The sequence below is a fragment of the Scyliorhinus torazame genome, chromosome 11 (genome assembly GCF_047496885.1).
Source record: "Scyliorhinus torazame isolate Kashiwa2021f chromosome 11, sScyTor2.1, whole genome shotgun sequence".
Classification (NCBI taxonomy): Eukaryota; Metazoa; Chordata; class Chondrichthyes; order Carcharhiniformes; family Scyliorhinidae; genus Scyliorhinus; species Scyliorhinus torazame.
In genome coordinates this window covers 20,699,881-20,714,141 of record NC_092717.1, presented here as the reverse complement: position 1 = coordinate 20,714,141, position 14,261 = coordinate 20,699,881, and the positions used below count along the sequence as shown (strand labels likewise).

Here is a 14,261-nt window from a genome sequence, read left to right as displayed (position 1 = left end):
CTTACGCATCTCCGTATCCTCGCGCAGTCCTGCGGTTACGACACCACCTCAGATTCCATGATTCGGGACCAGATTGTTTTTGGGGTCGCCTCGGGCACCCTACTCCAGCAGCTTTTAAAAATAAAAGGCCTCACCTTAGCCTCCGCAATCGAAGCCTGGGTTCTGCACGAAAATGCGGCTAGCCGTTATGCCCAATTTAAGGCAACCGAATAGGCGCGGCGGGGGTCCTACGCGGCCGGATCGGCGAGCCAGGTGCCCCACGAGGCCAAACGGGTCCAGGCGATCGAGTTCCTCCCGGCCCGCAGCCCGGACGAGGGAGGCCATTTTGCGCGATTTTCGAGGCTGCCCACGCTTGTGCGCGCCAAAACCTATGGCAACACTGAGGGACGTGATGCGCAGGCGCGCTCGACGCAAGACCGAACTGCGCATGCGCAGTGGCGCAACGAACGCCATGACGTCACAATGTGCGGCAACTGTGGATCTGCACATTTAAAGCGGCAATGTCCCACAAGAACCTGACAATGCCTACGCTGTGGCAAGGTGGGCCACTACGCTGCTTACTGTCGAGCAGCTCAACCTGTCAATCTTCCACAACTCCGACAACCTCGCAGGGATGTGCGGACCATTCAGCCTCCTCATTATGAATCGTGCCCAGACGACATCCAGACCGGTGACACAGATGACCGAGACGCCTTCCGTGTTGCGGTCATTGATGGGAACCGAGTTAACACGATAAATCCGGGCGATGAATGGTGTGCCACCCTGACGGTCAACCGATTGCCGATAACTTTCCGCCTGGACACTGGCGCCTCCGCCAACCTCATAGCATGGTCAGCCTTCTACGCCATGAAGGTCAGACCACCAATTCGGCCGTCCCGGTGCAGGATGGTCGACTGCAATGGGAATGTTATCCCGGCGATGGGATCCTGCCAGCTCCAGGTGACACACACGGCCACACTCTCGTTCGAGATAGTCGGCTCATCGAAGGATTCCCTGCTAGGCGCACAGGCATGCAAGGCTCTCCACCTCGTGCAACGAGTCCACTCTCGCTCTCCAGACGGCACGTCTGACTTCCCGGATGCAGAGTTCAATGCACAGCTCCAATCGCTCCTCGCCCACAACCAGGCATTCGAGGGCATGGGAACACTGCCATACACCTACAGAATTTGGCTCAAACCAGACGCCACCCCGGTCATTCACGCACCTAGCAGAGTCCCTGCGCCACTCAAAGACTGCCTCAAGCAGCAGCTGCAGGATCTCCAGGACCAAGGGGTCCTATCCATGGTCACGGAGCCCACGCCGTGGGTCAGCTCCATGGTGTGTGTCAAGAAGCCCTCCGGCGAGCTCCGGATCTGTATTGACCTAAAAGACCTCAATAACAATATTATGAGTGAACATTACCCCATACCCAAATGGGAAGAGATCACGAGCGAAATGGCCCAGGCGAAAATATTTACGAAACTGGATGCCTCTAAGGGCTTTTGGCAGATCCAACTCGATCCGTCCAGCCGAAAGCTGTGCACCTTCAACACCCCTTTCGGCAGGTTCTGCTACAACCGAATGCCATTTGGCATCATCTCGGCATCTAAGGTCTTTCATAGGACCATGGAGCAGATGATGGAAGTCATCGAAGGGGTGCACGTCTACGTGGACGACGTCATCATCTGGTCACCACACCACAGGAGTCTCCAACGCGTCTTTGCACGCATACGTGAAAACGGCCTGTGCCTCAACCGAGCCAAGTGTTCTTTCGGCCAAACCGAGCTGAAGTTCCTGGGGGACCACATTTCCCGGTCAGGGGTCCGTCCGGATGCAGACAAGGTGAGCGCCATCACAGCCATGCCGCAGCCAGCAGACAAGAAAGCAGTGCTACGCTTCCTAGGCATGGTCAACTTCCTGGGGAAGTTCATTCCCAACCTTGCCTCCCACACGACAGCTCTGCGCCACCTCGTCAAAACGTCCACGGAGTTCCAGTGGCAGCACACACACCAGCAGGAATGGGAGGAGCTCAAACTCAAGCTCACCACGGCACCGGTATTGGCGTTTTTCGACACATCTCGTGCCACTAAAATCTCGACTAATGCCAGCCAGTCCGGCATTGGGGCAGTGCTCCTGCAGCGGGATGACACTGCATCATGGGCCCCGGTCGCCTATGCCTCGCGGGCCATGACTCCCACAGAGCAGCGCTACTCGCAGATCGAAAAGGAGTGCCTGGGCTTGCTAACCGGTTTAGATAAGTTCCATGACTATGTGTGTGGTCTTCCCCGGTTCACTGTTGAAACTGACCACTGCCCCCTGGTCAGCATCATAAACAAGGACCTGAACGAGATGACCCCTCGCCTCCAGCGCATCCTACTTAAGCTTAGGAGGTACGACTTCCAACTGGTCTACACCCCAGGGAAGGACCTTATCATTGCGGATGCCCTATCTGAAGCAGTGAGCACGCCGCCAGATTCGGAGGGGTTCGTATGTCAGGTCGAGGCTCAGATGGCCTTCACATCGGCAAATCTGCCAGCTGACGACTCCAGTCTGGCCCATATTCGCCGAGAGACTGCGGCCGACCCCCTTCTACAACGTGTGATGCGCCACATGACGGGAGGGTGGCTCAAAGGGCAGTGCCCGCAGTTCTACAATGTCCGAGACGACCTGGTCGTCATTGATGGTGTCCTTCTGAAGCTGGACCGGATTGTGATTCCGCACAGCATGCACAAGCTGGTTCTCGACCAACTACACGAAAGCCACCTGGGGGTTGAGAAGTGCAGATGGAGGGCTCGAGAGGCGGTATACTGGCCGGGAATCAGTGATGATATTGCCAATATGGTGCTCAACTGCCACACCTGCCAAAGGTTTCAGCCGGCTCAACCTCCTAAAACGCTTCTGCCCCATGAGCTGGTGACGTCCCCCTGGGCGAAGGTTTGTGTGGACATCTTTCATGCGCTCGGCAGGGACTATGCCATCATCGTTGACTACTTCTCCAACTACCCAGAGGTCATACGCCTGCACGATTTGACGTTGTCAGCTGTCATAAGGGCCTGCAAAGACACCTTCGCTCACCACGGCATTTCGATGACTGTCATGTCGGACAATGGGCCCTGTTTCGCCAGCCATGAATGGTCATCGTTTGCTGCTTCGTATGGCTTCACACACGTGACGTCTAGCCCTCTGCACCCTCAGTCCAATGGAAAGGCGGAGAAGGGCGTTCACATTGTCAAGCGGCTCCTCTGCAAGGTTGCTGCTGCCGGATCGGATTTCTGCCTCGCCCTGCTGGCCTATCGTTCGGCCCCACTAGCCACTGGTCTCTCACCAGCCCAGCTGTTGATGGGTTGCGCCCTCAGGACCACTGTGCCTTCCATTCTGGCACCCACAATCGACCATGCTCTGGTACTGCACAGGATGCAACTGCAGCGCGGTCGCCAGAAGAGGTCATATGACACACGGGCAACTGATCTTCCCGCCCTGGCCCCTGGAGACGAAGTCCGCATCCATCTACCAGAAGGTGGCTGGTCAGTACCTGCCGAAGTTCTCCGACGCGTGGCTCCCCGCTCGTTCCTGATTCGCATGCCTGATGGATCCGTTCGTAGGCGCAATCGCTGGGCTCTTCGCCTGCTTCCACGCTCGCTACGAGACCTTACACTGACACCGTGCCCTCCTGTTGTTCCTGATATCGACTTCGTGGAGCTGCCTGCTACCATGCCCCTTCCGTCGTCGCCCGTGGCCAGGCCCGTTCCTCAGCCGGTGGTTCCAGACCTACCCTTGAGGCGGTCAACCCAAATTCGTCGCCCACCTACTAGACTGGACTTATGAGACTGTTTATACATTGAACTCATGCAACCACTGTGTTAATATGTTTATGTTCTTATCGTTACAGAAATTTGTTTTATCGTTCAACATTTCCCCGTTCTTTGTTTATGGTACAACCTCGTTATTATGCCACCCCGACATCGCCCCTTGTATATAGTTAAGCCCCATGTACATGCTGTAAATATTACACACACACACATTCAGCTACACTCAGTACACATCTCTATTTATAACCACGTAGGCACATAATCTTGTAAAAAAGGTGAGATGTCATGATATTCAGGTGAACATCACAGCACATACATAATGATGGACAGATCAACGGACCAATCAACACACACAACACGACAGCTAATCACAGACAAGAGCATACACAGTACAAAACAGGGAACACGACACTTACTGGGCACTCGAGCAGGAGACGGCTCAGGGCACAGACCTCATTGCCAGCCACTCAGACATTCACCATGTGCTGAGTACCAGAGTTTACTATGTTAATAGTTGATTGAAATAAAACTGCGTTGTACCATTCGCAACCGTGTTGGTTCGTCTGTGTATCAGAGTACCCAACAATTCAGGTCCCTCCTTAGCCTGATGGGTGGCTGAGTCTTCAGGATGTGCGGCAGCCCCCTGCACATGGTCTGCCCGCCTTGGCTGCTGCAAGCAACGCAAAGGCAGTCTCCGTAGGATATTGTTATATCTGTAAGGAATTGGAGAAGGAGAGGGACTGACAATCGGTTGGGCCTTACACCCCGAGACGCTCAACTCCGTCAAGCCTCCCCAACTCTACGTATTCCACCTTTTCTCAGAGTGCCATTCAGCAAACCTCTTGTGCTGGCAAACCTTGCTCTGCACACTCACCACTGGTCATATCAGGAGCCCCCAGACCCCAGATGCCTGCCAGGAACATTAGAGAGACCGTGCTCAGCTGCCAACCACTCACTCATGCACTTTCCATTTGGTCACGAGAAGATCCACAGAGCTGAAGCCCTGCTCTTTAGTGTTTGATTGTTGGCAGCTGCCTCTATGGTGCTGACACTCCTAGAGTTCAGCCACACTGTGCAGGCATCATATGCAGTGCACTAATCATCCACTGAGACATGGTACATGTGCCCTTGAGGAGGCACTTGAGAGTTGCGAAGTGTTAAGTGCTATCACAACTAACAAGGCTAATTCTTCATTTGAAATAGCCTTCAGCTATGAGTCGAGAGGCTGCTCGCAGTCAAAGGGAGTGAAATTGAATTCCATGAGAGAAGGTGCAACAGGGCTCTATCCCGGAAGTGCCTGGCAGGACAGACAGACTGCAGCAGTGGTCGCCCCTGTTATGGGTCTCCACAATATTTAAAGATGGATTGAAGACCTCTCAAGTGCACAGCCCCTCACCCCCCACCCCGCCGAGGGTGCTCACGATCTGGATCCAACCCACCATGGGCGGGACCTAAATTTCCAGAATGAACTTTGCAGTTTGGAACAATTAAATATGTCTCCGCCAGAGCTAACCAGCCGGCGGAACGGCACTTGGGGGGGGTCTCCCTGGCAATCAGAGACCCCGGGTGGTTGGCCTCTAGTCACCCAGGCACCTTGGCACTGGCAGTGCCACCTGGGAACACTGGCAGTACCACCTGTGTATCTGGCACTGCAAGGGTGCCCAGGGGGCACTGTCAGGCTGGCATTTTGCCCACAGCTTGGAGCTGCGCTGCCCTTATTAGGTGGGATGAGGGGGGCTGGAGGACCACATAATCGGTAAGGTAGGGTATTGGGGGGGGGGGGGGTCTGATGGTCGCACTGGGGGATTGATCTCTTCCTGCATTGGTGAGTGGAGCTCCTCGGTGCAGGAAATGAAGGTAAGTGTGGCGTCAACAGGGCCCTCCACGCCAAGGTCAAAAAAATAAATTCCGTTCGATAGCGAAGTCGTTCCTGGCGCGAACAGCCCGCTAAATCTGCCCACAACTGGACTCTGTTTTCTTTCCATTAAATCACGCCAATACTAGGCCTGCACAACGGTGCAGTGGTTAGCACTGCTGCCTCACGGCGCTGAGGACCCGGGTTCGATCCTGGGTCACTGTCCATGTGGAGTTTGCACATTCTCACCATGTCTGCATGGGTCTCACCCCCACCACCCAATGATGTGCAGGGTAGGTGACTTGGCCACGCTAAATTGCCCCTTAATTGGATAAAAGAATTTGGTACTCTAAATTTATATATAAACAATAAATAAATTGCGCCAATAAAGATTAAAATATTTCATGTTTACACCATATCTACCTTGAACCATGGTAATATTTTAGAATAATAATAATTTGATTTGAAATATAGTCACAAATATTTATAGGAAAGGCAGCACGGTGGCCCAGTGGTTGTCATAATATACACCAGTACATCATGGTGCAGACACACACTGATGGACACACAGTGGGACCAATCAACACACACAACACCGCAGCCAATCACCAGTTAGAGCACACGCACTATAAAGACAGGGGGCATCAGAGTTCCCGCTCATTCGAGCTGCAGCTTCCTAGTAGGACAGAGCTCACAGCCTGCAGCACAGACATTCACCATGTACTGAGTAAATCGACTGGTTAGGACAAGGCAAAGGTCTTTAGTTAAAGCTACTATCGTTTTAACCCACAGTGAGAGTATGTTAAACAGTTATTGACTCAATAAAATAGTGTTGCACTATTTCAAGTGTTGGTGATCTGTATGTGTTCCACGGATCCAGAGCGCCCAACACAACATGATACCAGGAGTTGAGGGATATTAGCACTTCTTAGACCTACCTGCAAGTGATCTGCCTTCCGCCAGCATTCCGTCATCCTGCAATATGGACAACATCTGCCCGCCGCTGCCGCTCCGCATCGCCGGCAACCTCGGGGCCAACTGGAAGATATGCAAACAGCGCTTCCAGCTCTCCCTTGAGGCCACAGACAGGGAGGACGCCTCGGATACCAGGAAGATTGCTCTCCTCCTATCCACGGCCAGGGACCATGCCATCCACATTTTCAATTCCCTCACCTTTGCGGATGATGAAGATAAAACAAAGTTCCAGACGGTCATCCTCAAGTTTGACACTCACTGCAGCGTAGAGGTGAATGAAAGTTTCGAGCGCTACGTGTTCCAACAACGTTTGCAGGGTAAGGATAAACCTTTCCAATCCTTTCTCACTCACCTCCGCATCCTTGCGCAGTCTTGCAGCTACGGGCTCACCCACCTCCGACTCCATGATACGCGACCAGATCGTTTTCGGTGTTCAGTCGGACCCCCTACGACAGCAGCTCCTCAAAGTAAAGCAGCTCACCCTAGCGACCGCCATTGAGACCTGTGTCATACACGAAAACGCCACGAGTCGGTATTCCCATATCCAAGTGGCTGAAACGGCGCAGCAAGGTCCCCACGAGGCAGAAAGGGTCCAAGCAATTGAGCAACTCCAGGGCCTCAGCCTGGATGAGGGCGGCCATTTTGCGCGCTTTTCGCGGACTCCCGCGCTTGTGCGCACCAAAGGAGGGGACGGCGACGTCGAAGAACATAATGCGCAGGCGTGCACCACGCACGACCGCACCGCGCATGCGCGGTGGCGCAGCGAACGTGCTGACGCTAGGACTTGCGGCAACTGTGGCTCCGCCCATTTAAAACGACAATGCTCTGCCAAATCACGACAATGCCTAAGATGTGGCAGACTTGGCCACTATGCTACCTTCTGCCAAGCAGCTCAGCCTGCCAATTCATATAACTTCAGCCAGCCTCGCAGGAATGTCCGGGCAATTCAACCCACGGTCACCAAGTCCGATGCGGACCTCCCACACAGCAGTGACACCGAGGACCCGAAGGCGCCTTTTCGAGTCGGTATCGTGACAAAAAACAGGCTGTCCCCGAAGCAAAGACACCAGCCGCTGTCGGTATACAGCATCGATCCAGACGATGAGTGGTGTGCCACCCTGACGATCAACCAGAATTCGTCGCCCACCTCAGAGACTTAATTTGTGAACTTTGTGGACTTACAGACTTTCTGAATTGTTCTGTTCTTCCGTTTGATTGTTTACATGGTTTGTATATAGTGTTCATCTCGTTATTTTTGTTGCATACTGTTTTTCTGCACCAGGCACCTTCCCATGTAAATAGCTTAGTTCTCATGTACATAGTCCTGTAAATATGTCTTTCGCACACACATAGTTAGGGACATTCTCACCATACCACTATTTATTGCCACACATGTACATTCTTTTATAAAAGGGGGGGATGTCATCATATACACCAGTATATCATGGTGCAGACACACACACACACTGATGGACACACAGTGGGACCAATCAACACACACAACACCGCAGTCAATCACCAGTTAGAGCACACGCACTATAAAGACAGGGGGCATCAGAGTTCCCGCTCATTCAAGCTGCAGTTTCCTAGTAGGACAGAGCTCACAGCCTGCAGCACAGACATTCACCATGTGCTGAGTGCATCGACTGGTTAGGACAAAGCAAAGGTCTTTAGTTAAAGCTAGTATCGTATTAACCCACAGTGAGAGTATGTTAAACTGTTAATGACTCAATAAAATATTGTTGCACTATTTCAAGTGTTGGTGACCCGTATGTGTTCCACGGATCCAGAGCGCCCAACACAACAGTGGTTAGCACTGCCGCCTCACAGCGCGAAGGACTCGGTTTCGATCCCGTCCCCGGGTAACTATCCGTGTGGAGTTTGCACACTCTCCCCCGTCTGCATGGATCTCACCTCCACAACCCAAAAAAATGTGATAAATTCGCTGAGCAAACTATATTTATAACCATTGAATGACATTGAATGATTAATGCTTCAAAATGCCTTTTGAACATGGAGTTATAATAAAATTATTTATTTTTTTAGGTCGGGATGAAGCCGTATTATTCCTCTTGAAGCTTGGTTGTCATGCTGATGCGCTAGATGTTAATGATCAAAGTTGCATGAACATAATGTTTCTCAAACAGCCTTCTGTGGTGAGATATTAATTGACATTACTTAGATTTGATGAAAAAGCTTTTGCCCTCATAGAAAGAAGCTTAATGTTAATTTTTAGTATTTACTGCAATGGTGATATATTTTGCAGAAATTTTAAAACCCTGCAGTAGAGTTTTTGCTTTGGCACTGTTAGGAGAATGAGTCTGAAAGAATCTCCAAACGTTAAACAATTTATTGATTTAACACCTGCAAGGAGCAATTCACTGGGTGCTCCATGCACTTCTCCTCTTAACAAATAAAATAATCAATTCTTATGCAGTTTGAACACACAACCCACCTCTGCTGGACACAATCCAATTGTAATGATTATAGATTACATACATTGATTGCTAGATCCAATGAAATTGGTTACTAGGCAGCATGGGACTGCGTGATCAGCTCATGAACGGATAGAGGCCCCCTCATGATGTTTTCCAGAGCCCCTTATCAACTATCCTTGGGTCATCTTGATACATCACAAACTGAGATTCTCTTAACCTCATTACTGACTGGTACCACAGTCAGCATTCCTCAGAGGCAGCTGCACAGGGGTTCCTGATAAGGGAAGTTCTGCTGAATGAACCATTTCTGTGTAAGTTGGCCTTCACAAAGGATGTGGCCAAGTCAGTTAGCTAAACCCCATGATGCCTCACAAACTGTTCCACTTAATTTCTAGCTAGGATTATACATTATTAGTGTGTACCAAAGAAATTATCGGTATTCAGAATATTACACTTTAAAAAATACACACACACATATAAATACATGTGTATTGCAGGTGCCTCTGCCCTAGGAACTCACCTCAACAGCACCATCAGTGATTACAACAAAATTGTACACATTTTGTTTTTTGTTTTTTAAAATAATTGTTATTAAAGTTTTCACAAAATATCAACAACAAAATGTAAAAGGAACCCAATAGAATTAAATACAAAACAAAACAAAACAACCCAGTGCCCCCCTCCCCCTATACATAAATAATAAATTAACACCCGCCGAAACACATAGCAAACATAGCAAATATATACACCCCCTCAGATCCCCCAGTATAGACAAACAAAAATAAAATAGAACCCCCCCCCCCCCCCCCCCCCGGGTTGCTGCTGCTGCTGACCATCATTCTGCCAGGAAGTCTAAGAACGGTTGCCACCGCCTGAAAAGCCCTTGCACCGATCACCTTAAGGCAAATTTCACCCTCTCCAATTTAATAAACCCCGCCATAGCATTGATCCAGGATTCCACGCTAGGGGGCCTCGCATCCTTCCACAGAAGAAGAATCCTTCGCCGGGCTACCAGAGACGCAAAGGCCAGAATACCAGCCTCTTTCGCCTCCTGCACTCCCGGCTCCTCTGCAACCCCAAATATTGCGAGCCCCCAGCCCGGTTTGACCCTGGATCCTACGATCCTCGACACCGTCCTCGCTACGGCCTTCCAAAATTCCTCCAACGCTGGGCATGCCCAGAACATATGGGTGTGGTTTGCTGGGCTCCCTGAGCACCTAACACACCTGTCCTCACCCCCCAAAAAACAGCTCATCCTTGTCCCGGTCACGTGTGCCCTGTGCAGCACCTTAAACTGTATGAGGCTGAGCCTCGCGCACGAAGAGGAAGAGTTCACCCTCCCTAGGGCATCTGCCCACATCCCATCCTCGATCTCCTCCCCCAACTCCTCCTCCTGCATCACCTGGTATGTTGCCGAAATCTTCCCCTCTCCAACCTGTGGTGATGTGCATCAACGTAAATGCATGTAGGCTAGCTAGACACTAGATGGAGCAACAGAAACATCACACACACACACACACACTCAACCAATAGATCAGTTAGATAGACGCGACCAATGGACATTCACGATGCAAACGGAGGTGACATGACCACAAGGGGGCATTGCACCAACCCATGTATAAAGGACACCACACACATAATCTGCCTCTTTCCAGTGAGTAGAGACACAGGGTTGATTCAATATTACACCCACCACATGGATTGTAGCAGCTGGTTAGTCAGTCTGGGTAGCTATAGTAGGATTAGCAGTAGTGTCGAACCCGAGTAATAGAAGTATAAATAGTTTAATAAACGTGTTGAAGTTATCTCCAGGTCTGAACCTTCCTTTGTCAAGTGCACCACAAGGAAGCCGCTTATTTTGCACCTATAACATAACAAATCATGGTACCAGAAGTGAACTGTTTCAATCCAGATAGCCATACCTCAGCGTACAGTGAAACCAGCAGCGATACCCAGGCAAGATGTTCAAGATCCAGGTTCCGCAGCAGCTCCAGTGCCACGGCGATCTCCGCGAAAACTGGCGGGCATTCCGGCAAAAGTTTGAAATCTTCCTGGCAGCAGCCGAACTAGAAGACGTGGCCGATCCTGAAAAAACAGAGCTTCTCTCACTATCGCCGGTGCCAGAGCAGAAAAGATCTTTTAAAAATTCAAGTTCTCCAAGGAGCAAAACAGGAGCGACTTCCAGGCAGTCCTGAACAAATTTGGCAAATACTGTGAGGAAAACACACTCCAACCAGCAAGAAAAGGTAAGAGAAGCGCCAGTACTCACCTCAAGGCCAAAATTCCAGAGCAGAGAACAATTTTGGTCGGCGGCCATCTTTCTAAAGGGACTGCACTTGCTCGAGAAGCGCGCAGAACGGGAAAGTCCGTTTGCGCATGCGCGGCAAACGGCCATCAGTAAAGGAACAGCGATCTGCGCATGCGCAATCGCTTCCTCCGCGCTATGTCACATGCGTAATGATGTCAGAGGCCCCGGACCACGCCCATTTAAAGGGGAAACGTCCCAAATCAAAGAGAAAATCTTTTAAAGCTGTAAAACAATCTTCCTTCACCTGGACTGACAGCACAATGCCTCAAATTGAACCAAGGAATGAAATTTACCTCCGAAGAACCCTGCAACAAGCAGTTACCTACGCCCAAACCGATGATTCCAACCTTGACTACTTCAATACCGACCTTTACATTTTCTCTGGACCTCGCGAGCCCAATGCCAGCCCCAACGCAAACAGTGATTATATGGTCCTAGAAGACTACGACTCGGACGAACCTTTCACCTTGGGATGCAACCCCAGTACCAAATCCGAACTGTAACTAGACGTGTTGCACATTGGCGACACCCGTATTGAATCCGACGCAGACGCGGATTCGTTCTTCGGATTTGAGGATCTTCAGCCCAGCAGATATGACATCACAACTTGTGAGTGCAGGATGATGCTGCAGCCTGAAATTAAGAGACAGAGAGCAGTACACGCCCTCAGAGAGCGGCCTGCTGCCACACAGAGCGTGGTCCACGCACCGCTCAGGGTTCCCGACTCGACGAAAGAAGACACGTAAGACTCCACACCCCAGTCCTTGCATGAACAAGAAGTGACTCCAGTGTCACAAGCCTCCATAGCAAGCTCGTGGACAGACTCCACAATTGCAGAAACGCAAGACTCCAGAGCGCAGTCCTTACACACACAAGAGGTGACTCCAGTGTCACAAGCCTCCGCAGCGAGCTCGTGGACAGCCGCCACGATAGAAGCAACGCAAGACTCCGACGCGCAGTCCTTGCAGGAACAAGACCATGAGGGTCGAGCAACCTCCTCTGACCAACTAGCGGCAGACGATGCAAGTCTGCCATGCTCAAGTAAACAGCAAGAAGACTATGAAAGTCTACCACGCTCCAGTGCACAGCAGGACGACCATGACGGTCTATCATGCCACAGTGAAGAACAAAGCGACGATGACAGTCCAAGCCCAAATGAAGAACAACAGCAAGACAATGACAGTCCACCCACATTGTTTGCACCACCAGATGAAGACTCTGACAATTTACCCAACCCAAGTGAACAACAAGCAGCTACTGAGGCTCTACCCACGGTATGTGAGATGAGTGACGACAGCATCCCACTTCACATGCAAGATGTGCAAAGTGACAGACCTCAGCTAGTGTGTACAGAGGCACTCGACGATCACTGTGAGACCACTGGTGACTCCGGTGACACCATGATACTTCCACCCTCATTTGCTCGAATCTCTGCACAAGTCAATGCATTCTTGCATGTTCCGACTCCAAACGTGCAGATTCAAGAAATCTCAGCTGACTCCAGTGAACCTGCTAAGACTCCGGACGGGGAGCATCAACAAACCAACACTGACTGAGTTAAAACAGACCAGACTCCAGATGGGGAGCATCCAAACACCGACTCTGATTCACGTAAGCCGCACTTTACTCCAGATAGGGAATGCCGCAACCTCAGTGATGGCACGCTCAGGGTGACAGCAGATGCCACAACGACAGGAGATGGATCACTTAACAATTACACTGGGTCAGTAATAACAAGCAGTGGCTACAGTCTAAGAGGAATACACCAATATTCACAACAGCTATAGCCACACATTTTTTCCACACCAGCAGTGCAGCCAATGACAGCTCATGCTGGACAAACCCAGTATTCAGGCAAGCAGCAGCAGCAGTCTATGCAGCATATTCTCAAACAGGCCAGCACTACGGATTACCAACTAATAGAATCAAGACCGAAGGAGGACTACCGCAAGCGCAATCTGCACTACAGACTGGGTGCCTTAGTTACAGCCCAGGATTTGCTGCACCCCAGCCTGGCCAGATGGCATATTTCTATCAGATGCAAGGTTCTAGTTTCACACCATCGCCAGGTATTTATGCGAGCAGCAATTCTGTTTCCCATTCGACAAGCTTCAAAGGTTCTCAGCAGGATCACCCTTCCAGCACAGCACGTGGCCAGAACCAGTATGTACAGTCTTATCCAACTTCAACATATGGCACATCCATGACCTCGAATGATACTGTTGATGGTACCTCTTCAACATCAACACCTTATCAGCCACAAGATGCCATCCGACAGCACCATCACAAACATCGAAAAATGAAAGGAACTCCAAATCAGACAGCGAAGTGATTTGACCACTTTCTGGTTCCTATGGCACAGGGACGTTGATGGCGTTCATAACCAAGAGAGCCATTTGACCATGATGATTAATGGTTTATGGACTCACACGAATGATTTGGACTTATTGTTTAATCACCGTTCCCATGACTTGTATATACCTTACCTTATCTACATGTTCTATGTTACACCTACAACATAACAAATCACAACCCACACCCCTGAGAGCACCCTGTCCTGTACCGTGCGTGGCGGCAGCAGCGGGAATTCCACCACTTGCCGCCTGGCAAACGCCCTCACCTGTAGATACCTAAAGGTGTTTCCCGGGGGAGCACTTACTTCTCCTCCAGCTCACTCAGGCTCGCGAACTTCCCATCCATAAACAGGTCCCCCAACCTTCTATCCCTGCCCTGTGCCACCTCGAAAACCCTCCATCTATTCTCCCTGAGACAAACCGGTGGTTCCCCCATATCGGGGTCCACACCGAGGCCCCCACTTCCCCCCTGTGCCGCCTCCATTGCCCCCAAGGTTTGAGGGTAGCCGCCACCACCGGGCTCGTGGTATATCTCATTGGAGG

General features: G+C 50.9%; 1 protein-coding gene across 1 annotated transcript in view; it reads left to right on the top strand.

The window, feature by feature from the left end:
* Positions 1–14,261, top strand: part of LOC140385163 (uncharacterized) — a 223,332-nt gene that overhangs the window by 153,655 nt on the left and 55,416 nt on the right. Inside the window, exon 7 of the mRNA XM_072467026.1 lies at positions 8,665–8,774. Coding sequence (XP_072323127.1) covers positions 8,665–8,774 — 110 coding nt within the window. The remainder of the gene's footprint in view (positions 1–8,664; positions 8,775–14,261) is intronic.